At 40.0% G+C, this 26,336-nt stretch overlaps 1 protein-coding gene across 5 annotated transcripts in view; it reads right to left on the reverse strand.

Annotated features, from left to right (window-relative positions):
- The window catches only part of GULP1 (GULP PTB domain containing engulfment adaptor 1), a 123,979-nt gene that overhangs the window by 4,600 nt on the left and 93,043 nt on the right, over positions 1 to 26,336 (reverse strand). For 2 of the 5 annotated variants that reach the window (XM_063116277.1, XM_063116278.1), the window contains 4 exons: positions 24,946 to 25,038; positions 14,958 to 15,182; positions 11,668 to 11,806; positions 6,785 to 6,879 (listed from right to left, as the gene is read on the reverse strand). In XM_063116277.1, the coding sequence (XP_062972347.1) occupies positions 6,785 to 6,879; positions 11,668 to 11,806; positions 14,958 to 15,182; positions 24,946 to 25,038 (552 nt within the window). The remainder of the gene's footprint in view (positions 1 to 6,784; positions 6,880 to 11,667; positions 11,807 to 14,957; positions 15,183 to 24,945; positions 25,039 to 26,336) is intronic. The other 3 variants (XM_063116279.1, XM_063116281.1, XM_063116280.1) reach the window with 3 other exon arrangements.

The following is a 26,336-nucleotide window of genomic DNA, read 5'->3' on the forward strand; positions in this document are numbered from 1 at the left end:
TGGCAAGCTGAATAGATTAGAGACCTCAGAACATCGCACCTAAACAAGAGCACAGAGAAACACACTGTAAACTCAGCTTTCATTAAATAATCTGAAGGCTTTTTAAAAACATACTTAACTTTTTCTTTAAGAAATGTAAGTGAAGGGAAGTGTTTGCTTGTGACTCGATCCCATTCCGTTTATACAGAGCCATCATTTGGAACAATCACTTTTGCTTGGGCCCTGGATTTTCAGAAGTTTTCTCCTTATGCCTCAGGGATGTCTGATTGAAAGATCTAAGATGGGATGTCCATCACTGAACAATTTCCATACCGGCTTCAGTTTCTTACTCAACTGATTTAAAATACAGCTCCTGGGCTGATGACCAAGACCTCCATATGAAGCATACCTTGGTAGATCTTAAAAGACCTTGCAGGCTGCTGGTCCATCTAAGGACAATTCAAACAGCTGGTTCAAACTTTTAAGGCTACACCCCATATGTATCTACTCTAAAGTGATCCCCACTGGGTTCAATGGGACTTAGGCCATAGCTAGACGAGGTGATATCCCGGGGATCGTCCTGGGATCGCCCCTGTGTGTCCACATGATGCACAGGGGATCCCGGGAGCAGGGAGGGATGATCCCTCCCTTTCCCTGGGATATCAACCTACCCTTTTTTTGCAGTTTTCCCATGGTCTCGGGATGATCCTGAGACCGCGGAAAATGTGTCGCACCGTGGCGGTTTGTCCTGGCTCCTTGCGAGTAACCGCAAGGAGCCGTGAGCTGGACATGGGGCACAGAGCTAATCAGGAGCTCTGTGCCCATCGGGGGTGGGGTGGGGGGAGCGGGGATTTTTTTTAAACCCCCCTCACTGTTTTGCGGACGAGCGCTCGTGCACTCCCTCTCCGATAAAAACAAAAACAAAATGGTGGCCACGATGTCATGTGCCGCATGTAAACGAGGGCGACGATCTCACGATCATAAAATCTTGAGATCGTCTCTGTTTTACCCCCTCTTCTAGCCATATAGAATTGTAACCTGAAAGCAGAGAAGTAGTACATCTTTCAGCCCAAGGCCTGAATTACATTTCAGAAAAGTTCTCAGGGGTTGCATCCCAGTGAAGGCAAAAAGAGGGGGGCCTAAATTATTATTATTATTATTATTATTATTATTATTATTATTATTATTATTATTTTGTATACCGCCCTATAGTTGAAGCTCTCTGGGCGGTTTACATAAGATTAAAACACTTAAAAACAATATACAAAGATTAAAAACCACAAAAACATACAATATACACATGCATTTAAAACCACTATAACGTCTTTAAAGAACTATGAGCCTAAAAAACAGACCCAGGCATATCACATATTGCTAAATGCCCCCAAATACCAGGATATTATAGCTTAAAGCTCTTATTGCCAGTAGCTAAGCAGGCATTTCAAACTTTTATGATGGGAGCAGTGCAGAAAAGTTGAAAAACTACCAAATGATCAGTGGTCAGGGAAAGGGGGTGGGGCTAGGGATGTTGCAGGCATCCAACACAGGGGTGGAGTCCTTTGGCCCCCTCCATCCCTCTTGGCCTGCCAGACTGAGGTCTACAGACCCCGCTGGCTGGCTGGCCCGGTCTGTTCTCACCTCTGATGTTGCATAAATGGCGGCTTTATGGCCACCATTTGTATAAAAGACCTTTTATGCAGAGTAGTGAGCCACCATTTTTAAATAAAATGGCAGCTTGCTGCATGGCTTTTGCTGCGCTGTCCAGCAGCATGGATGGAGGTGAATCCACCCATCCCTAGGTGGAGCCAGGGGAAGGGTGTGTGGCCATCTAGGACCCCCAGAGCCTGAGGTGCTGGAACCCTTCCTTAAAGTGACATTTGACTTGGAACATGGGCTTCTAAAGAATGACCAGCTTCCACAAGAACCCGTCCCAATACTAAGATCTTCGTCTGAAGCCCCCTTCTTCTCATACTAGGTGTGAGGCATATGGAGAGAGCGTCTTTTCTGTGGTGGCATGCCATTTGTAAAAGACTCTCCCTATGGAAGGTCATGTGGGGCCAAATCCTGTTTCATTCTGGTCCCAGGTGATGACCTTTTAATTTACCCAGGCCTTTAAAATGTTTTTTTAATTTGTTCTATCCCACCTTGCTCCATTTAGTAATATTTTATATTGTTTTATAAGTTGATTGTTTTAAACTGCTTTGTAAGCTGCCTGGGGTTTCATAGATATTCTAAACAAATAAGTGCAGACCCAATAGATATCAGCAAATCTCATTCCATATTATTGCTAGCTACTGATGGAATTGTATGATATGAAGAAAGCCCCACTGGATCTTGAAAGAGTGGCCAGATCTACACTAAGCAGGATACAACACATTGAAAGTGGTTTCAAAACAGTATGTGGAATGTGACATGAGTCCCAACTCATCATAAAGCAGGAGTATAGATCCTGCCAGTGAGTAGCAAAACCTACATATTTATTGACTGTTTGAGCATGTTATGGCAATATTAGATATTAATGTTTACTGCTCTGAGCTGCATCAATATTGCAGTACACACCAGAAACATAGGTGACCTGTTCCATGAGCATCGCAAATTTATCTCAGTGGTGCCTGAGTTTCCTTTTTGCTTTTTATTTTGCCATGCAAAATGACTTCCATATTTCCGAATAAACCTATTTATCATTTGGCCCACAGAACAAGGGGAGAAGTATAATGGTGCTTTAAAACGATGCTTTTATTTGGTAGCTCCCAGAGCTACCAAATAAAAGTCATTGTATAAGCTATTCTGTCTTTTTCTCTTTAACAGTTTGGTTTTTTTGGGTGGCGGGGAGAAAAAAGTCAGAAGTGGTGAGAAAACAAAGGAGGGTTATAAATGGAAGAGGGCATCATCTGGATCCCGTGTAAATTTCTTAGCACCCCAATTTCTAGGAATCCTGAATCTTCCTTACTTCTATAGCTGATGTTCATATGCACCGTGGGAAGAGATATCTCCTTAACCCCAGCAACAACCTTCCTTCTTCTGGAGAGCATGAGCAGGAACACTAAAATGTCCCTTTCCCACCCTGCTGGCACAGGTAGGGCGGGGAAAGGCTTTTGTGGATGGGAAGAGGGAGGGAGGATGACCTACCTGTTTTTGCACCTGAACAAGGTGAGGAGTGGGCGGTGCTTGCCTTTAAAAGTAAGCCTCGCACGCATCCCAGGCACGGCGCTAAAGCAGAGGCTTAACACCCTGGCGGGTTGTGCGGGAGTCTCAGGATATCAGATGAGGTTGGTGAGCACCCGTTGGGCACCTTTACAGTGATTGGCAGGTTCAGAGGCCTGGTTTTCTGGGGGCTGAGCAGCTCTCGACCCAGGATACGGCCTGCCTTTGGGGACCTCAGTGTCTCACCTACTCAGACTTGAGTGGCCTGAGCAGGGGTGACACAGGGTGGTTTCCCTCAACACACACATATAGCATAAGAAAGGAGCTGGGTTTTACCTGGCTTGGCCAAGTGGCTCGCCCATAACGCAGGCTATGGGCGAGCCACTTGGAGACAGAGCTATTAGATTCCCGCACTTTCACGTGCAGATCCCGGGAGGGGTGAATTACTCAATATTGAATAAAGAGGCCCTAGTTTACCCAAGCTCTGGCATCAGAGTCATTATTTCCTCTCTTCTTCCTCTATCCGCAGTAATGCACAAGCTATAGAGGAATGCCTGGAGAATGGGTGGGGATGTCCAAAATCCTGTGTGCATACTCTACATTTTTGGGTAATGAAATGCAAAACCTGCAGCACCCCCACAAGCACATGGGAGAATTCCAATACTGTGATACATACATTATTGGATATAAACGTGTGTGCACATAATATCTTGTAGAAGAGGGCCCTTTCTGAAACCTGAACTGGCATTTATCACCTTTCTTTAGCAAAGTAAAATAAATATTTATCAAGTAACGGTGGGTGGATTGTATCCAATTTCTAGCTGAGTTGCAAATGAAGTAAGTATGTTTGTAGAAGGATGTTGCCATCTGCCCATTTTGAGCTGGAATGGGTCTTTCTGGATGTAGATCCGAGAATATAATGGCTCTTTGTAGAGTATAGCAACTTAGCCTGTATGAAGTAAAAATTAGCCAGAAGGTTTCTGGCAGGTTAACTTTCAAGATAATAAGTGTTTCTTGGCTAGATAGAGGTGCTTCAGGAACAATTCGATCATGCAGAATTTCAATTTTTAATTTTATCTATAAATCAAAAATACTACAGAAATAAGCTATTTGAAAGGCTTCCTCACCCTCACAGGGTTACAATATTGCTAGGGTGATCATATGAAAAGGAGGACAGGGCTCTTGTATCTTTAACAATTGCATAGAAAAGGGAAGTTCAGCAGGTTTTATTTGTATATATGGAGAATCTGGTGAAATTCCCTCTTCATCACAACAGTTAAAGTGCAGGAGCTATGCTAGAGTGACCAGATTTAAAAGAGGGCAGGGCACCTACAGCTTTAACTGTTGTGATGAAGAGGAAATTTCACCAGGTTCCTCATATATACAAATGATACCTGCTGAAATTTCCTTTTCAATACCACTGTTAAAGATACAGGAGCCCTGTCCTCCTTTTCATATGGTCACCCTAAATATTGCCCACAGCTGAAGAGTAAGGAGCATTCTTTTAAGGAAAAAATAAAAAATAAAATAAAAGACATGTGCTTTGGAGTGATTCCTGCCAAGGAATACATGAAGCCTTTTGTTTAGAACTGGGTACCCATATAGATTCTGCCTCCGCACCCAGGAAAGATCTGGGGAAGAGAATGAATGTATCTGCTTGCAAGCTAGCATGGTTTTAGCAACTAAAACATGGCACTGTAGCCTTGGTTCATATATCCCCCGTGGCAGAGTGGCTCTTCACATGAGGCACACAGCCTTCCTTCCACAAGGAATACAAGCGTCATGCAGGAAGTGCCTCTTGCCTCTCAATGAAAGAGGGGGAGATTATTGTGAAGTAGTGCCTGCTTTATACATGATGTATGGTGGAGGTGGGGAGCACCTGCTCTTTCTGCACATGTAGTGCCCCCAATAATGCATGAGCCACAGGAAAGCCCACATTTGTGGCTGCCTTGCTTGCTGAAACTCTGAAGTCATAGCATTTTGTGTACATTTTCAAGTTAGGCCTGAACAACACGATTGATTCTCTCACCAAATTTCACACATCACAATGGATTAATACAGTCACTGCAATAAGTCAATTTCATACAGAAAAAGAAACAAGAAGAAATGTCTCCTATTTTAATCTCATGAAAAGCAAAAATAAATGGGAATCCAATGCCTATCAATGAGTATTGTTGGTGAGAGCAGGTCAACTGCAAACATTTTTAAAGAACAGTACCGGTTCTGAAGTTTAGATTTTGGCCACTAAGTCAAACATTGAGAATTATCAGCATTTTAAAGGAAATGAATTGAAACGCATGTCAAAGCAATATACCAACCATCGCTGACGCTGCGCCCCCATGAAAGCACAAAGAGATAGAAGAAATATTAGAGCTTGTGGTAGATTGGTTAACATCAATAATAACATTCCTCATTTAGTTAAACATATAATACATAACTAAACTGAATACTGAAGCCAGACAATTTGAAAGGAATATTCAACTGAGTTTCTTTTCATGATAGCCCTTGCATTATGAAGACATTACAAAATATATGCAGGAAAAATACACAATTTCTTGCAAGCAAGAGCTTTTACTCATCTAAACCTATGACAATTTTTCCACGGTCGAGATCTGAAAGATATTTATGCTCTTCTTTCCTCACACAGATACAAATGTTTGGTGCAATGAATTGGTATCTTTTGGTTCATTTTGTATACTGTCAAAAATGGTTCTGGGAGGGTTACTTTGTAAATGTGGAATAATATTACAGAGGTGCTAAAAAGCAAGGCAAATCTTATCATTCATTATGCCAACCCCAACCTAATGCTAGAAAGAAAGGCCAGTGATCAACGATGTCCATTTAGCACCTGAATGGAGGGGGTATTGATCACAGAGAAATGGGTTTGGTAACATGGGAAATCCAGCCGGCTGCCATCATGCGCCATCTATTTTGAATTGTTAAGGAAGCCCCATTTGGGCTAACTAAGGCACAGAGCCAGGCAAGATGGGCGATGATGACCCAGCATACCAGGGATGGGAGGACAGAATGCGGCATTTTATGCATTCTACAACAAGGACTGCAAATGATTACAATCAAACTAATTAAGGGGCTCCACAATGTTGTATTTGGTGGATCTGATCCATCTTAGAAGAACTTTTGTAAATGGAAGTCTAAAATGTGGTTGTGTGCTCTTTTCTGGTGGGGACATTCAGCCTCAGTGGCCTCACAATAATTGCATTCAGTTTGCTATCTTCAAACCACATTCTCTGTGTAGTCCCCATGGAATCAATGGTGCTTCTCCAGAGGAAGCACGGACATTGATCTTATTTTATTTGTTTGTTTATTTATTACATTTATATACCGCTCCATAGCCGAAGCTGTCTGGGCGGTTTACAAAGATCTAAGACGCATTTCCTCTGGGAAAGTCCTGCAAGTTTCTAAAGTAAACGTTTTAAATAAAAGAGCATAAAAATCACTAGGGAAGCTGAGAAAGTATACCATACGAGTTGAAAAGCTCTCTATTAATGAGTCCTTCTCCTTTTGTTGTTGTTACAACGCTGAACATTTCACAGGCTATGAACACAGTGCTCACTGCAGGATCTAATTCCTGTCTTAAGAACCCAATGTTTACACGGTATTGGAAACATTTTTTTTTTTGCAATGCTAAATATTTGATCACCTGCATCTCATCTAGTTTGGACTGAATGTCTGGAGGGAAATCTCCTGCTCCGCAGCTAAAAGGGTCAAAAGGTTCTGCTCCAAAAAGGTCTCTCTCTAGAAAGAATAAAAAAACAACGAGTCAGCAACACACGGGAGGTGGGGTATATGGAAACTCAGAAACTAAGACGGCTGGGAAAACATCACCTTAAGCACACCAAACAGCAATATCTGCAGCCAGTATTATGCTATGTTCTAGAAGATCGGAACGTGGATGGTTCATTGAGCCAGCCACTCAAGATCTCATTGCATCTTAGCCTTCAGAAGAAGCAGTCACGAAGTGGAATAGATTTAATTTCATTCTTTCATTTCCCGCTAAAGTCTGCTTCCAGGGTTGATCATGGGACATCTACAGGAATTCAAGGCTATGTCTCTATGGAGTACAGTTGTCTTTGTTTAAGCCTCCAGGCCTGGCAGGCCATTCAGAAACTGAAGCCTGCATGAGTGGCCGCTAAGCAGACACATATGCACTATTAGTAAATTGTTTAGAAAACAATCCTCAGCTTGTTGGTTTTGGTAATGACTACACAGTGGGTTTTTTAGCAAAATATCCAGCTCAAAAAAAAAAAAAAAAAAAAAAAAAAAAAAGAGGGGGGAGGAGGAGAAAGGCCTTGGCTTGCATTGTATTCCTTTTACATATTACATGCAATCCCAGCAATTAGAGCTGATCAATACGTTCAGAAAAAGAAGGTGGTGCAGCCCTCCTGGGGCTTTACCACATCAGAATAGATTCAGATGGAGGAAATCACATGATTGATGCAGGGTGAATTTAAAAATGTCTGCACACTAAAAAAGAAATAATAAAACAGCATGTTATAGCTCATACCAACTTTTTACTCACTTTTTTTCCTCCCTCTTTTCCTACTGAACCTTGTCACTTTACTTTGTCGGTTTAAATGTTTCATTTCCCAGACATTATGGTTTGAATGATAAACTGCTAGAAACTGGGAGTTGAACTTTACAAACTCAGTTTTATCCAATGGCCTAATCTCACCTCATATTTATATTCCCCCTCATCACTGCAAGTTTTCTGTTACTCTCTTGTACCTATTAATACCCATCTGTTCCTGTCATGACATTCAGTGTAAGCATTTCTACTCTCAACAGGAGAGAGAGTGGATGTGAATTGAATGCATATATCCCAGAATATTATGAACAAATCAAGTTGTCTGATATATGGAATTATCAACCACTTCAATATTACAAAAGAAGAGACATGTTATGTTTTCTCTGTGGCTACAGAGTTTTCAAGTGTAAGGAGCTTAGCGTTTAAATCTGAGATTGCTATTTCTTGAAATAATCATTGTACAATCTAAAATTCCACCTTGGCCATAATTAACAAAAGGAATTGAAAATAAAACTACCAATATCATACTGCCCTTGTACAAATCTGTGGTGTGACCCCACTTGGAATACCAGTTCTGGTCACTGAACCTCAAAAAGGATGTTGTAGAGTTAGGAAAAGTGCAGAAAAGGGCAACAATATGTGTGAACTAGCTCCGGCTATTGGGCGGTATAGAAATGTAATAAATAAATAAATAAATAAATAAATAAACTAAAATGATCAAGGGGGTGGAGCAATTCCCCTACGAAGAAACATTACAATGTCTGGGACTGTTTAGCTTAGGGAAAAGGTAAATAAGGGAAGACAGAGGTAAGCATGGCATAGGGAAAGTGGAGAGGGAGACATTTCTCTCTCTCTCTCTTATAATACTAGAACAACAGACCTACAAAAGAAAATAGTTCTTTACACAGTGCATAGTTAAACTATGGAATTTACTACCACAAGATGTAGTGATGGCCACCAACATGGATGGCTTTAAAGGGAGATTACACAAATTCATGGGAGGAGAAAGCTAGCAATGGCTGCTAGTCATACTAGCCACCTTTTTTGGTAGAAAGGCAGGGTACAAATAAAATACATGATTACTATCTATTACCTACAGTATTGGAGACACTATGCCTCTGCATGCCAATTGCTGGGGAACCTGGGTGGGAGAGTGATGTTGCATTCATGTGGTGCTTGTGGGTTTCCCGTGGGCAGCTGGTTGGCCATTGTGTGAACAGAATGCTGGACTAAATGGACTCTTGGTCTGATCCAGCATCAGGGCTCTTCTTATGTTCTTACATGCTTATGTACTACCATGATACAGAAAATAATCTGATTACAATGATCATGTGCTGGAGTGTTAAATTCGGTAAAACAGAAACATATTTTGATTTACGTGTCACATGAATAGTAATAATAATGATATTCTGTATTAATAACACACTGTTTGAATGCCTGTCACAATCATCCTTACAACAACCCTGTAAGGTAGGCTAATATTATTTATCCTCAAATTACAGATTGTTCGAGGATGGTGCTAAGAGATATTGGCTTTCTAAGGTTAACTAGGGAATGAGTTCACGAGTGAGATTTGAACTACTGTACGAACTTGGCAGCTCAGACACTTGGCCCCTACTTTAAGTTAAGCATTTTGCATCATTATTATTAGCTCTCTGTCATACGGTTCTCTTGGCATGGATAATCCAGTACCTTTTCAATCTTTGAACTTGGCTTTGAAATGTGATTACCAGCTTTCAAAAGTAAGTTTCTAAAGAAGTTCTTCTTTCAGTTGTGTATTTGGAGAAAGAAGTTTTAAGTCCAGTCCAAGAGGTTCATTGCGCGGAGACAGTGGGGCCTGTACATTTCCACGTTCATTTGAACAAAAGGACAGCATTTATGCCGACAGTTGAGCGCAAATCTTTCTTTGAAGAAAATCTGATCTCCAGACCTCAATATGGGAAGGCCTCAAAAGAAGCTATTGTCTCAAGGGTCTTAAAACACGAAGTATAAAATTTAGCAAGAAGACTTCAGGTGCAGTGATGGTGGTGGCAGCAGCGGCGGCAGTGGGATGGGTGGGAGGGGAGGCACCAGCAAATTTGTAAAGGGAAAAGCGAAAGGTATGGTTGGGTTTTAGTTGCTCTTGCTATTGAAACATTTTGAACTTGCAAATGTCCACTTTTGCTGCGTTTGGCTTAAATATATATCAAAAGACATTTCTGGACATCAAGGGTGTGAATGCCTAAAATAGCTGTGGACTTCTTTCCCTGCCATCAGTCACTGCAAGCCCCGTTTATCTCTTTCAGGGATTCCAAAAGTGCTGGAGATTTGGATGATCTCCTGAGAACTTGAACTGCACCTGCTTGAGGTAAGAAATGATCTTCTGCTTTCGAAGAGGGCATCTATTTCCTGGGTCCAAAAGGCACCCACAGAGCACAATCGGGCTGGTGTTAAGCACTTCACGTTCTTTTCAACAGAATCCAACTCACTGGTTACTTATCTGGGCAGGTGGCCCACATCCTTAGAGCTTTTCTTTATGCATGCTGTTCCCAAACCAAGCAGAATGAAGTCAGACAATGAGGTCTAACTTCTACTGCATGCCAATAATTTTTGAGTTGCAATCTGCATTATGTTAAAATACACAACAGATGGTTAGATGCCAAGAGTTAGAGCTGGACCTAAATTGCTTATTCTCTCTCAGGATATGTTGGAGAACGCCAAGAAATGCCTCCCCTTTTGGTGATTCTTTGAACATCCTTCCAGTAAAATGTATCTGCTTAAATGAATCTTACTTGCAACTGATGTAGCTACACCTGACTGTCTGCGATCTTATTTACTGACATTTATTGATGGCAGCCCCATCGGCTAAAGCTTCATTACGTTAGTTTGTTTGTATTGAGTTTCCAGACTGAGAGGGACCACTCACGTGTCTTGTTTGTGAAGAAAAAGATAGCTCCCACCAGGGAAAACAGTGGCACAGAACAAGATTTTTCAAATGTGATTTTGTTGTTGTTGTACAATCTAAGTGCGTCTTGAGGGAGGGGGATATGTACCTTGCCAAAATAATAAGTTTCACCTTTAAAATCAAAACTGGTGAACAACTGGCACGGTTCTTCTAAGACGTAATGTCAGCTATGGGCCTCAGACTATAGAAATTACCCAATAGCTTTGCTTTGTGAAGTAGTAATCACAGACACTTGCCCACAGGCACAGGGTTACAATAATATAGGGAATACCAGCAACACTTTTCTGATTTTTCTTCTGGGATGCTTCAAAAAAGACCATATTGGTGGTCCTGTGGGAGAGTTTAATCTGTTTTTATCCATTTAGGCAGGAATATTTTTGCAGGGTGTTCTTTACAAATACATCTTCTGAATTCTGCTTCTTCAGTTACTGGAATACGGGATCGTTGCTACTATTCCCTCTCAGCATGAGAACAAATGAGAGAACAGTAGTAGATAAATCATGGCTGAGGTGGCACAATGAAGAAACTGAAATTAACCTGGAACTAAACTGTTTCTGTTTGGGAAAGTATGAGCAAACACATCCTGATATTATTGCATCAAATGAAACGATACATCTGAAGATCTAAATTTTTCCTTGTAGTATCATGGCACTGCAATCAGTCCTCTCTGGTACATGTATAGCTGAACATATATTTTGTACCAGCCAAAAGGGGAAAAGCAAATGTAAATAAACACCACAAATTAGCGTTTGTTGTGTGTGAAATTAGCAAAAGCAGATTATAATTACAAGCAATATTGGAGCAGACTGTGAAGAACAGTAGAATTTCTGCACTGAGTGGAACTACTTGAATTGCACATACATCAAAGGCCAAATGGTACAACACCCTTATCCCCAAAATACCCCAAACCCCAGGCTATCATTAATAAATATGTGGTTTCAAAAATTGTATTTGGCTTAGCATGAAGATGTAAATAGATTCTTCTTGCTGCTTGAATACAGAGATATATGTATATATATAAGCAAAAGGTTAGGTCAGTCATTACGAAACTTACTGATCTCTGCAGATCTACTGGGCACTGGTGGAGGCTGTGTGCCATTGCGAGTAGGTGTTGATGACTGAGGGGATATGGGAGAAAAGGGAACCATATCAAAGATGTCAGTGGAGGGTGATTTAGGTGTCACACTGCCTGCCTACAATAAGGACAATAAACATTAGGGTAATATTTCACATAAAAAAATCACAATACTGAATTTTTATTTTTATTTTGCATGCAGAAGATAAAAGGCTACATTATCAAACAGAGCGGCATGCGAAAACAAAGAGCTGATACTGAGAAATAGCATTTGCAGCCCAAGGTTTATGAGACATGCTAAAGCTTTAGCACACACAACGAGTCTTATAGCATTTCACGTTTTCAGCATATCTGGTGTATCCAGAAATTAAATGACTTTTAGATATAAAAGAGCTGGGAAAAAATATGAACATCTTTTTGAATAGAGAGAGATAATGCCCATTTACCAGGGCAGCAGGTTATAAATCAGAATATACCAAACTAGTGCCTGAAATTAAGAGATATGACTTCAATTTCATTTTAATAACTCAATCTCGTGTAATAAAAAGATTAATATTCTGACAGTCTGACAAAGCAGTTGTCCTAAATGCTGGAAAAACCTTCTATGATAACGCAGAAATTGGGATACCAATGTATTAATGAAAATGAAACTATTTATCAATTTTTTTTCTTAGTGCAGCAAAAATCTCATTACTAAATAAAGCCCAGGAATTTTGTTTGGCTTAAGCAAAATAACATTTGCTGTAACACCTTATCTCTGATTAATATTAATAACCCCATTTGATGGCCATTTTGTTATTAGGGTTGCCATCTAAGCAAGAATACTGCCATTTGATCACACTAACGTTATAATAGAACAAGGCTCACTGTACCTGCATAGATCTCTATGCTATAGTGGAATAGATAGATGCCCACACCATATGTGTACATGATAGGGTTTTTTTCTTTTGTTCCTCTTATTATTTAGGGATTGTTGACATGCTATGATTTAATTGGTTGTTGGATACATCCAATATCTCTCTCTTGGTTCTCACATATTAATAGTGTTCCTACATGACAAAACTCTAGCTTCTATCCACTGGTGCCTTTGTGTATATGGAAGGAGTCCTTTGATTCATAGAAGTCATTGATCTAACAGAGGCTCCCTCTGGTGGAAGTCTGGGGAGGTGATTTTCACCGCTTTCCTTTTCTCACCGTAGCCCCACCCCTGTTCCAAAGCCTCATGCTGTGTAGGCCCACCAGAGTAGATTTGTTTGAAGGGGTAGTGCGAAATCAGTTCCCCCCTTTTTTCTGGATTGGAGCCCCTTCCAGAAACAGAAGGACTCCTTTGGTTACAACACTCTGTCACTGAACAATCACAACTAAATTTATCATGATTTACCACATGGCAAATACTCAGTTTAGAAAATATGTGTGAACCAGCCTTTTGTGGTATAGTGTACACACACACACACACACACACACCCACACACACACACACACACACACACACACACCCCTTCCATGATAGTTAATCACTGTTTCCTTATACTACCCCATCAAAGAGTTACAAAACCATGGGTAGCTTTATTCCCATGTCACAGGCAGGAATAGGTGCTTGGCTTTTCTATAAGGTGTTGAAGGCTAGAACACAGCAAAAGTGAGGAAGAAGCAGGGTTTATCAGCAATGTAGGGAGATGTTGTGAGGAAGTTCCAGCATTCTGCTAGCACACCTATGTTTATAGGGTAATATGTGTGTCCAGTCTAAGATGTAGGTGCGCAAGAGTTATGAGAACCTACTGGGAGTGGTCTGTGACATCATTTATGATAAGGTATTTTAATGAAAATTATGCTGTGGGTTTTTAATAATTTTGTTGTAAGTCACCTTAGGTCTTTTTAAGAGAAAGACAGCCACAATGTATGGATGGCACATTCAAAAACAGGTTTTGAGAACACATCGCCTGTTCTTCAAAGAAAAAAGAAACCTTTAAAAATCTTATTGACCACACACAAGTCCTTAGGTAAGGCAAAAGTAGCGCCTTGGATTCTGGCAATGGTAACCCTATTTCATCTTTAAATGAATGCCCCATGGATTCACAGACATTTTTTTAATGATTTCTCAAACAATTGTCAATATATGCTGTGAGGAATAAATTATTATTGTAAAGACCTACAAATGGCATGAAAAGTGAGAAAAAATAGTAATATCTAAATCTCTTCAATCAGTTTTTTTATTCACAAGTTGAGAATAAATGCTCTTAACTCTTTATTTTCAAAGAAATGTGGACAAGCTCTACCTGAATGACCATGAGAAGCATTTTTTTTAAAATAATAATAATAATTGAGTAAACCCATGCATTAAGCCACAATGGTTGCCATGGACAGCCAACTGTTAATTGCAAATAGAAACTGAAGTTTGTATCAGCCCATTTTTACATTCATTAAACATGTTACAGCTTATCTTTGGGAAAAAAAGTAATGGGCATTCTCCATTTTGCACAGAGGTGAACTGTACTTTACAAAAAGAGATTGAACATTCAATGCCTCTTATTGACTTTCCACAGTTTCCTGAAAAGATTATGCTGCCCAATCACAATTTTGCAGAGATGGTCACTTTTAGATGGGAAATGGGGCGTATCTTTCATTTTACCTTATGTGCAGCACTTCATTTCCTGAAGTACTGTATAAACAATGCCACCATCATCGTAATCTCCATCCTTCAGTAACGGAGGGCTGAGATTCTAAACAAACCTATTTAGAGGTGATTATTTTATGTTAGCACATTTAGGTTTGAGGGGGCCATAGCTCAGTGGTAGAGCATCTGCTTTGCATGCAGAAGGCCCCCGTTTCGATCTCCTGCTTCTCCAGGTAGGGCTGGAAAAACTCTTGCTTGAACCCCTGTTGCTGCCAGTCAGTGTCAACATTACCAGGCTAGATGGACCCATGGTCTGACTTGGTATAAGGCAGCTTTCTATGTTTCCATATAAGAACTTAATTTACTTTCTCAACTTAACAAGCCAACAAAAGTAATATAGAAACAAAAGTAATATATCCTTAAGTATTTTTAAAAGAGAGAGAAAACTCTTCAAGTGTTGAGAATACAGAATTATTCTTGGGCTAAGATGCAGGCGATTCAGAATGCTTAATATTTCTGAACCACCCATATGCATATGAAACACATCTGGTCTGTCCTTTAACCACTGTACAAAATGTAGCACTTTGATACAATTCATACACAACAAAGAGAGGCAAGTTGGAAAAAAATGACTGTTTGTGCCCGGCCGGATTACACGAGGTCTTGGGATGATGTGTTCATGGATGGGCTGTGGAAGACCACTTTTGGAAGGTGGTGGTGTTAATAGTCCAGATGACTGTCTGGAGTCAGGAGAGCTCATAGGAGTGAGTGTAATGGAAGAAATATCTAAACAAGGAGCAGAATCCTCACTGCTACACCAGAAAAAGGTGGAGGGTCTTTGAAACATGTGGCATTCAAAATCAGACTGTATGTGCAGCAGCTGTAAAGGAATCACAGAAAGAGAAAAATATTCTAAGGAGTGAAAGTGGTAAGAAAAGGGAAAGAGAAAGAGCACTTTAAAAAGTTTACTTGTAAACGATACTCAGCAACATAGGAACAAAAATATTTGTGTTGGTTTTTTTAAAGAAAGAATTTTCTTATCTCATAGCAACAATAAGTAATCCAGTACTGGCAGAAGGACGTTTAACATATTCATGAAAGAAATCATGGCAGTTTGATGAAATTTTTATCGCATTTGCTGTGTCCATGAAAATACCCATGTACCAAATATGCTTGCAAATCCCCATGTCTGCAATAGTTCTGCAAACACGGTTGGGTGGTTAAAGCACAGCCAAGTATTTGCGCATTTAATACAACTTCATGAACTGTTTCTCTCTCACCAACTACTCATACAAAAGAGGTTTTTACAAGTCTTGTGTTGACTGGGCTCTCTTGGCCTCTGCATGTGATGCATAGGAATGCAGTGCTAAACACTAAGATCCAATAAATACAAATAAAATCTTAATGCACTGTTTCTAGGATGATATAAATAGCCTGCAGGTGAATATAATGCAAAATCTAAAAAAAAGTTATTCTACTAATAATTGATTTCTTCCTTCCAAATACAAGGAAGGGCAAGAGATAGTATGTGGAACGTTGAAAACATGGAATAATAGAATTTCCACCATTATATTAGAGTGCAGGACATGGAATAATGGGCTCAAGTTACAGGAAGCCAGATTCCAGCTGGACATCAGGAAAAACTTCCTGACTGTTAGAGCAGTACAACAATGGAACCAGTTACCTGGGGATGTTGTGGGCTCTCCCACCCTGGAGGTATTCAAGAGGCAACTGGACAGCCATCTGACAGGGATGCATTGAGCAGGGGGTTGGACTCGATGGCCTTATAGGCCCCTTCCAACTCTACTATTCTATGATTCTATATTCATGAGTATTTCCATCCTAGGAAGAAAATTCTAGTGTGAAGAGGAGCAGAGCATCTGCTATTAGGCTATATACAATGTGCTGTCCTTGTCCAGTCGACAAGTATATGGGTTACTGGTGACTGTATCTTACCCTATACATTCTTAAATGTGTCCAGATGATGCAGGTAGAACATTTGTTTGTTTTTCAAGAAAAACACATTTAGGGAGCAATCTTATGTCCCCTAGGAAGTATTGGTGGGGACATAAGATTGTTCAGTTTCCTGGCTCCAAGCTCATAAAGACAGCTCTGACCTTGGAGCCAGGAAATCGCTCTTCCGGCCCCCTCCTCATCATAGCCACCATGGAGAAAGCCATGTTAACTACCTCTCCATGCTCACAAAACAGAGCGAGGAAATGGAGGAAAGGAGGCATTCCTGGGGTGGGGAGGGTAGGAGACTGGGGACGTTGGACTACGAGGTATCCCCAGCCATCACCAGCCTCTGTCCCTTTCTCCCCACAAAGCCTCCACTAGATGGACACTCATTTTAATTGGGCTTCAACTTGGTTTAAAGAATTGGAAGATCACCACTTCTGGGTAATAAGAAATGGAATATGTTAACTCTGCCCATGCAGAAGGAAAGAAGCTTAGAAATGCAGGATGAAAGAAAGAACCAAGTCATCAGGTAGGACATATGACAAAAGCTGTATGTACTTCAAATGAAAAAATTCCAAGAAAGCAATAAAACAATAACAAACACGTCTTATTGCAAAAGATGTGAAAAAGCTAACTATACAACTTTACGACATTGAATAAAAATCCAGATGTAAATATAAAATATAATACCATGCAGTGGTGAGGTCAAGTAAATAAGGGAAATAATTGTTGGCATATGGACAAATTAACTCTAAAAGAAATATTTTGGGGACCACCCAATTTGAACAAATGTGGTTGGCCTTTTTGAGGCTCAGCCTGAAAGATCGATTATCAGGTTTTGTTGTCGTTTTTTAATTAAGCAAGTGTGTGTGTGTGCATGTGTGTCTGTGTCGGAGGGAGATCACATTTAAACTCCATGTTAGGCATAAGAAAAGGAACTGAGAATAAAACTGCCAGTATCATACTGCCTTTATACACATCTGTGGTGCAACCACACTTAGAATACTGTGTACAGTTCTGGTCACCACACCTAAAAAAGGATATTATAGAGCTGGAAAAGGGCAACTAAAATGATTAAGGGGCTGGAGCATCTCCCCTATGAGGGAAGGTTACAACAGCTGGGATTTAGCTTGGGAAAAAGGAGGCTAAGGGGAGACCTGATAGAGGTGTTCAAAATTATGCATGGTGTGGAGTATGTCGATAGGAAGGGATTTCTCTCCCTCTCCCATAATACTAGAACCTGGGGTCATCTCATGAAGCTGATTGGTGGGAGATTCAGGACAAATAAAAGGAAGGACTTCTTCACACAGCACATAGTTAAATTATGGAATTCACAACCACAAGATGTAGTGATGGCCACCAATTTGGATGGCTTCAAAAGAGGGTTGGATAAAGTCCTAGAGGCAAAGGCTATCACTGGCTACTAGCCCTGATGGTTGTGTGCTATCTCCAGTATTCGAGGCAGTAAGCCTGTATGCACCAGTTGCTGGGGAACATGGGTGGGAGGATGCTGTTGCACCATGTCCTGCTTGTTCATCCCTGGCCGATGGCTGGTTGGCCACTGTGTGAACAGAGTGCTGGACTAGATGGACCCTTGGTCTGATCCAGCATCAGGGGTCTTCTTATGTTCACATTTAAATCAAGCTGCTATTTACCCTACAAGAGGAAACACACAATCTAGCTGTATAGCAACTTTCGAATGCAGGTTTGTGTTTGAAATTGGGAAAACAACATGAAGGACAAGGTTAAACCATGCTACCCCTGCTCTATGGTCCTGAGCCAATTTGTTTTCTCTCACCCCCAATGTATGATTTGAAATTATTAAAAGAAAATGCAGGAGATCATGGATGGCTCACATTCATCTAACTGTATATTTTGGGTCAAATGAGATGTGATGAAGCAGCCATCTTTTGTTCACACATCTACCCCCCACAATTCACATCTCAAGCACAAAAGAGGGTGTCTTATTTTTAACAAAAAGTGTATGAGGGTAAAATGTGATGAACAATACCATGCTCCGTTCCATTGCTGCAAGCTCAGCTCCAGTAATAGAAGTGAACTGGGCTCTGGAGAAAAGAGATTCAAATAATGAAGCAGAGTGGTAAAGGGGAGGAATGGGGAGGATTCTCATCCCTTTAGCGCTCAACTTAGCATTGCAAAAATTGGACACACCCTGCCCCCAATGTTGCCTTCATGTTTTTTTAAAAAAACACTAACAAAGAAATATGACTTCTCCAAATCATGTATCAGTTCTTACATTGTTCTTGGACAGTTGGGTGGCAGCAGTGAATGACTACTATAAATTTGATATGAACTTGATATGGCAAAAAAGAAGAAGAAAAAGTCTTGTCTTAGTGCAGTGGTCTTCAATTGGTCTAATCCCAAGACCTACTTCGGACTTCCAACCTGCAACGTGGGACCCACTTTCACAATTTTCTCCATGCCCAACATGGTGGCAACAAGTTTGCTGCAACCCAGCTGGACTGATCTCGCGACCCACCTTTGGGCCGTGACCCACCAGTTGAAGACCACTGTATTAGTGCATTTATCTCTGGCTCTCATAAGTACTTTTATTTTTGGCAGACCATTCCAAAGAATGTTCTCATTGACTACTCTGTCTTTCATTTTGCTCCGCCCTCACCAAACTGGAGCTCTGATTGTTCAGACATCACTTGAAGAAGGATTCCATGTCTTGTTTAAAACATCCACTAGCAATTTCTGTCTATATATCTAGGCTGGCCATGACAGATATTGCTCTGTTCATTAATTGCCAAGCAGACCTCCTCTGTTATAGTAACTGGAAATGAATTGGCAGCAGAGATTCTTTACTCATAAACTCCCCCACGCAAATACTGCAGGTAAAGATGATGTTATCTCTTCAGAACAGATGGGGAAGAATGTTCTAAGATGCTTTAGAACTGCTCAAAGTATGTTGACTAGCATCCATATACTCATTTAGGTTGGAGGCAAAAATTCTCTTAAGAACCGGAATCCTTCCTGGGATATGAAGTGAACCATCATATGGAAGCAATAACTTTGAAAAGTTGTTCGGTCTTCAAATGATCAGGATCAAACACTGCAAAAGCCTCTGATTTAATGCCAAAGCAAATCTGAAAAGTGAACAGCACTTCGATTCAAATCCTAGTTTTGAATCGAAGAAGTTAGAAAAATTCCATACAAACCAAACCAGTCAGACATGATGCACAATTGTGGTTGTACACTCAGCGATTTTTGAACTCTTTGCCTATGATCGAACCTACTTAATTTGGTGAAACATGTCACTTGTAAAGAGATTGCAGAATGCAGCTAAATCCTGTAGCCAGTGATGGAAACCACACTATAATAACCATGGTATGAATGCCTCCTACATAATTATTCAGGAAATGGTCAAAACAACATTAATCTATATTATATACAAATCTGCCTCTTATGGATATAGGTTGTAATAAATGGGCTAGATTTTAATAACAAAGACAGCTTTGAAAATACTTTTTTTTCCTAAATTGAAAACAGTTGCACTCAGCCTTTTAGAGAATCAATGAAAGAACATAAAAGAACAATGAAAGAACATAAGAACGTAAATCCACATTTAACATCCTCATTTGAGGATGGTATTTAAACTTTCATGTTTCCCTCCCTGCTCATCTAATTTATTGCAATATTCATCTGTTCAGACAAAGTTTAGTGAAGTTACAAAAGTATCTTTATGCTGTTCTACATTGAAATGCTAAATTACAAAATATGGATTTAAACTTGGCTTTTCACAGGCAAAATACTTTGCTATTACAGGATGATTTAGAAATCAAACACAGGAATAATATGGCACTATGTTCATTCTTAAAAGACTAAAGCTAAACGAACTCAATGTCAAACTGATGATTTCCAAAAGTTTGACCAAGCAGAACTACCCTTTTCTTGGTTTCAACCCTTAACCTTCATTGAACCCTTTTCTTGAGAAAATCCTCTGAATTTCCTATCCCTAACATTCACTCTCAGGTGACCCACACTCTGAGGATTCTATGACACTCTGGTCCTTACATTTTAAATTAAGGTTCTGGATCCCTGTGATAAACCGTATATTCTGAGGGTACCCCAGAGCAAGGGTCAAGCATTTGGGACTGGTTGTCATATTTGGGAAACTGTTGTTGGCATCATCACAAAATGGCTCCTGTGGCTGCTCACATAATAGCAGCCACTGGGGTCTGGCTAGTCAGAAGACAAGTAAGTCACACAAGAAACTGAGCACAAGCAGAAGAAGGTTTTGTATTGCAACAAATGGGCCTCTGCAAGAAACGGTGTGCCCAAAAGGGCCTCTCCTGCAGACCGTAATGCCCAGGCAGCTTGATCATGAGACAGGCAGGTCCTAAGCTGGCTTTACATTTCAAAACCCAACAGCTTGAACTGAACATGGAAAGCAATTGGCAACCATGGCAGGTCCTCCAAGACAAGTGTAACTTATACCTAATACTATGCACTGGTTAGCAGCCTAGCTGATGCATTTTATACCGACTGTAGCTTCCAGAGGCTATTCAAGGGTAGCCCCAGATTGCAGTAGTCTAAATGTAATGTAATCAAGGAATGGATAGCTGTTGCCAAGTCAGACCAACTTAGGAAGAGTTGCAGCTGACACACCCAGTGTAAATGTGCAAACCCATTTCTTGTCATCACCACCACCATCTGAAGATCCAGGGATACTGGAGTATCAAAGAGAACTCTCCGGCTATGAACCTGATCCTTCAGAGGGAATGCAACCCCTTCCAGAACAGGTTGAATCCCAATCCTTAAGTTTGACCAACAACACCTCTGTCTCGCCTGGGTCTAACCTCAGCTTGTTTACCCTTGACCAAACCATCATCGAACCCAGGCAATGTTCAAGGATTTCGACTACTTCCTTGGTGTTAGATGACAAAAAGCAATAGAGCTGGGTGTGATCAGCATACTAAAGGCACCTTACTCCAAAGCTCAGAATGACCTCTCCCAGCAGTTTCATGCAAATGTTAAATAACACAGGGAACAAGTTAAATAACAGGAGTACATGTGGGAACCCTATGCTGCTGGCTAGCACAAACCATATGTAATAAGAATAATCAACCCTTCCAGACAAGGTACAGAAGTATCTTCGGTTCCTGGGAAAAAGCCTTGCCTATGGAGATAAAGATTTTGATTTCATTTTAATTCCTGGGGATCTAAGCTCAGGATCAGAGGAACACGCAGCATTTGGATAAAAAAAGGCTTCTTTTAAATCTGCCTAAAATGGTGGAACTAAATGAACTAGGAATAAGCGATGCGTCTACCAGTTATCTCAAGGGCATTAATAAGGGCACTTTCTATTACACTGTTGCAGCCAGCACTAACAACAATGACTAAGTAAAAGAGTAAGGAATCAGCAACTTTGTGAGAAACCCCTGGGACACCCAAATGTCGATGTACACCCTGAGCCAATATTAGTTTAGATATTGGTGACTAGATATATGTATATGTATGTGTGGAGATTTGGAATTGTGAATTCAGAAATTATGTTTATTATTAGATGGCAAGATCAGCACATGAGAGGAGTATTGGATATGTGTGGTGAGAAAATAAGGATTAAGGATGTAATAGCAAATCATTTGAACTTTGAATCCAGGGAAGGAGGGGGCTTTGCATTGCATAAATAATCTTTACATAATTGCTTTGTTTTCCATATATAACAGCATTATATATATGAATGATTATGACCTTGAAAAAAATCATTATAAATATCCTCACTAAAAAGTAATGTCAAGGTTCTAATAAAATATGATTAATACACATTTTAAAATCTTTACATTAAAAATTCACCAACCGGAAAAGTTAGAAGTCACTGTTTTATTTAATATGAAATTTGAAACACATTGAGCTTTCTTGCATTACATCTTGATGAGTAATGTGTTTTTGAATTTGCTGTGCTTACAGCTAAATATTTTTCTAGAGCTTGAAGTGCAATACAAATACCAGAGCCAGTGTTATTAATGAGGAGTGGGAAATGAAATACCTTGTGGGTAATGCTAGCAATTAGTATTTAACATTGGTGCAGGACAGACCATTCCTATAAAGTTTCAGGGATGAATTTCGAGAGAATTTCCAGTTTGCTCATTTGTTTAAATTCCCTCTATCTAGCTTAGGGATGGGTAATAAATTCATTTCACTTTGTTTTTGAACAGGATTTATCCAATTTGCACCTCCTGGACCCAAGCACAGACCTGAACACAATCTGTAGTCTGAAGTCCATACATTTCCAAACTCACAATGCGATTCTCGCAATGAGAATTGTGCTTAAAAAATGCATTTTTTTTAAAAAATGTGCATACACTTTAGCTAATGGGAAAAGTGCGTACATTTAAAAAAACGTACACAATTGATTCATACATTTGGGGAAATGTGCACAAAAATAGGTATGAATTTTCATAAGAAAAAGCAAAAAGCCATCTAGCACCATCTTTATCTGGATTCAAAGAAATTGTTTTGTATTTTGGAGCTCAGATCCTACTGCTGCCTTGTAATTAGGTTCCTGGGGAAATTCCTTTCCTTTTAGTCCCACCAGTTTGCCTTCTGGAAAATGAGTGTTCTGTGACTGGCCATGTCCCCCCCAAAGCAACCATTTTCTGAGAGTGCTCATGACACTTTCTCAAATTTCAAATGTGCCCACCAACTAAAAGAAGTTGGGGACCCCTAAACTGCAGCAGCAACCTCTGAAACCTTCTCGGTACAGAACTCTTCGATATGTAGGCAATAAGAAATTATGGTAAGAAAGCTGCCTTGAGGATCTTTTCCCCTGCAAAGTGGAGTAGAATCACATCAATCAATCAGTGTGTGTGTGTGTGTGTGTGTGTGCGTGCGTGCATGTGTGTATTCACAGATATTTATGTTTGGTGATTCTCATACTATGTAAAGAAACCAAAGTATAGAAATGGTGCAAATATCTAGGAAATAGTGGTTCAGCAGAGAAGGGAGAATAAAACAGAACAAGGTAAACCAAATGGAAAGTTATGCTAGACTGGAGGAATGTGGAGAAAACAAGGAAATGTACCTACTATTATGGAGTACAAAATTAAATGATTGTGCTGGAGAAGTAGAGGCATGATCGTGATATCACATTTCAATTAATATCCTATTCTTCCCTTGCTAAAAAATTGTCACAAATTTGCTACTCTTTTACTCCCCCTTGACAATAACATACATTTTGAAAGACCTGTTTATTGAAATACAAATCTATATGACTAAAGGATACAGAGTTAGCGAAAGGTTAATAGCTTTGAAGGCATTATAAGGCATAGTTTGATTGTCACTAACACAATCATAAATCTGTGAAAAGCAGACCATCATGTCATTTATTAATGACATACCATCATGTCATTCAATTACATTTAATTTTTCAAGTGATAATATTTAACTGAAAAACGTTAAATTTATAAAATATCTATATTTTATTCATCTTTTACGTTTGTAAAACTATGCATGAGGGGCAGGATTTCACAGATCAGTTACGAGAAACCACTGAAGATTGAACTAGACGCAACTGCATGGAGAACAGAAGCAAAATAATAAAGCATCTTCTGACAATGTTAATACATGTAATTGAAATAATGATTTTAAAATTATTGGATAAGCCTCTAAAAGAAGGAGGAGACAGAGAACCTTAGCTTACAACTAAGCAGGAATAATTTTTTAAAATGTTATATGGAGCTTTTAAAAGGTGGCTCCATTTCACAAAGCTGTACACTCCGGGATTCTAAAAATTATCTAGATGTATTTCCATGTAACTGACTGTCATTGCGGTAGAACTCTTACAGGTAACATATGCTTTAAATGCAGCTGAATAGATTAGGTAAGACAGGTAGTAAACCCATATTTGTTTTAAGTGGAGATCAATTCCCTTGCTTTTTAAAATTCCGTTGCATCCACAATCACTCGCTGAAACAAGGATAACCAGAAGAGCCTATAACAGTAAAACAGCCATACGATTTACAAGGAAACTCACATGGAATCCCAATTCATACAAAGTTACAGCAAAGTATAGGAAAATTAAGTGTTTTTTTAAAGTGTACTGCACATAAAACATACACATAAGTTAAGTAACTGTATGCTTGTGACAACAGTTCAGGAATAGATGCCATCACACCACCTTCTGATCTGGCAGCCCTTCCTCTTAAAGTCTAATGTTTAGGCATACTCTGTAGTTACTTGGTAATTGGGGAGATGAACTTTGTGCCTAGTCAGGGGCCCATTCATTCATTCTTACTTTCTATGTTCGAGTGTTGAATACTGGCATTGAAAACAGATGCTACGGCTGAGTTCTGGTGAAGTCTGGCACAAATTAAGCCCTGTTTCCTGGAATGAAATCCATTTTGGTTCCCAAGAAACAAGGCCAAAGCCTCTCACCACCTCTAACTGTAGTGTTTAGGAGAGGAACAGAACATGATCTGCTAGCATACATTGAACAGCAGTAGCAAATGAAGGTTAAAGTTAGCTGGTTTATGGCATGACTGAATCTTTCTTTCTTTAGTTTGTCACAGTCTTAGAGTTACTTAAACAGAAAAATCGCCATGTGTTAGTTATGTCAGTCAGAAGAAATGCTTTGAATTTATTATGAAGCAATGTAAAGGTCAAATATGTTTTAGTTGTATTAGGTTTGCTAGATAAATGGCTTTGCTCTGGATACTTACTGGTGATGTATGTACTTGGGTTATTCTTAATTGGTTTTCCAAATCTTGTACTTTGTTTTTTAGCTCCATATTTTCTGTTTCTAATTCATTAATCTAAAAAAAAAAAATTCAGAAAAGTGAGAGGAGATACAGATTAATGAACAGTGTTGGGGTGGAGGAAATTAATGCAAAATCACCCCCACCCTACTGAATAATCCTAGAAAAAGAAATCACCATGAATCAAAATGTTTACTATTATTCATTAAAGAGGTGTGGAGAGAAGCAAGACGCTGATATTAATTCATGAAAACTTTCTTCCCACAGATTCATATCTATTATTGCTTTATGCATTCCTTAAAATCATAGAATAGCAGAGTTGGAAGGGGCCTACAAGGCCATTGAGTCCAACCCCTGCTTAATGCAGGAATCCACCCTAAAGCATCCCCGACAGATGCTTGTCCAGCTGCCTCTTGAGGGCCTCTAGTGTGGGAGAGCCCACAACCTCCCTAGGTAACTGATTCCATTGTCGCACTGCTCTAACAGTCAGGAAGTTTTTCCTGATGTCCAGCTGGAATCTGGCTTCCTTTAACTTGAGTCCATTATTCCGTGTCCTGCACTCTGGGAGGATCGAGAAGAGATCCTGGCCCTCTTCTGTGTGACAATCTTTTAAGTATTTGAAGAGTGCTATCATGTCTCCCCTCAATCTTCTCTTCTCCAGGCTAAACATGCCCAGTTCTTTCAGTCTCTCTTCATAGGGCTTTGTTTCTAGACCTCTGATCATCCTGGTTGCCCTCTTCTGAACACGCTCCAGCTTGTCTGCGTCCTTCTTGAATTGTGGAGCCCAGAACTGGACACAATACTCTAGATGAGGCCTAACCAGGGCCGAATAGAGAGGAACCAGTATCTCACGTGATTTGGAAGCTATACTTCTATTAATGCAGCCCAAAATAGCATTTGCCTTTCTTGCAGCCATATCGCACTGTTGGCTCATATTCAGCTTGCAATCTACAACATTTCCAAGATCCTTCTCGTTTGTAGTATTGCTGAGCCAAGTATCCCCCATCTTGTAACTGTGCCTTTGGTTTCTATTTCCTAAATGTAGAACTTGGCATTTATCCCTATTAAATTTCATCCTGTTGTTTTCAGCCCAGCACTCCAGCCTATCAAGATCACTTTGAAGTTTGTTTCTGTCTTCCAGGGTATTAGCTATCCCACCCAATTTTGTGTCATTTGCAAATTTGATCAGCGTTCCCTGCACCTCCTCATCCAAATCATTAATAAAAATGTTGAAGAGCACTGGGCCCAGGACTGAGCCCTGCGGTACCCCACTCGTTGCCTCTCCCCAGTTTGAGAAGGTTCCATTGATAAGTACTCTTTGAGTCCGATTCTGTAGCCAACTGTGAATCCACCTA

Source organism: Elgaria multicarinata, chromosome 2 (assembly GCF_023053635.1).
Source record: "Elgaria multicarinata webbii isolate HBS135686 ecotype San Diego chromosome 2, rElgMul1.1.pri, whole genome shotgun sequence".
Taxonomy (NCBI): domain Eukaryota; kingdom Metazoa; phylum Chordata; class Lepidosauria; order Squamata; family Anguidae; genus Elgaria; species Elgaria multicarinata.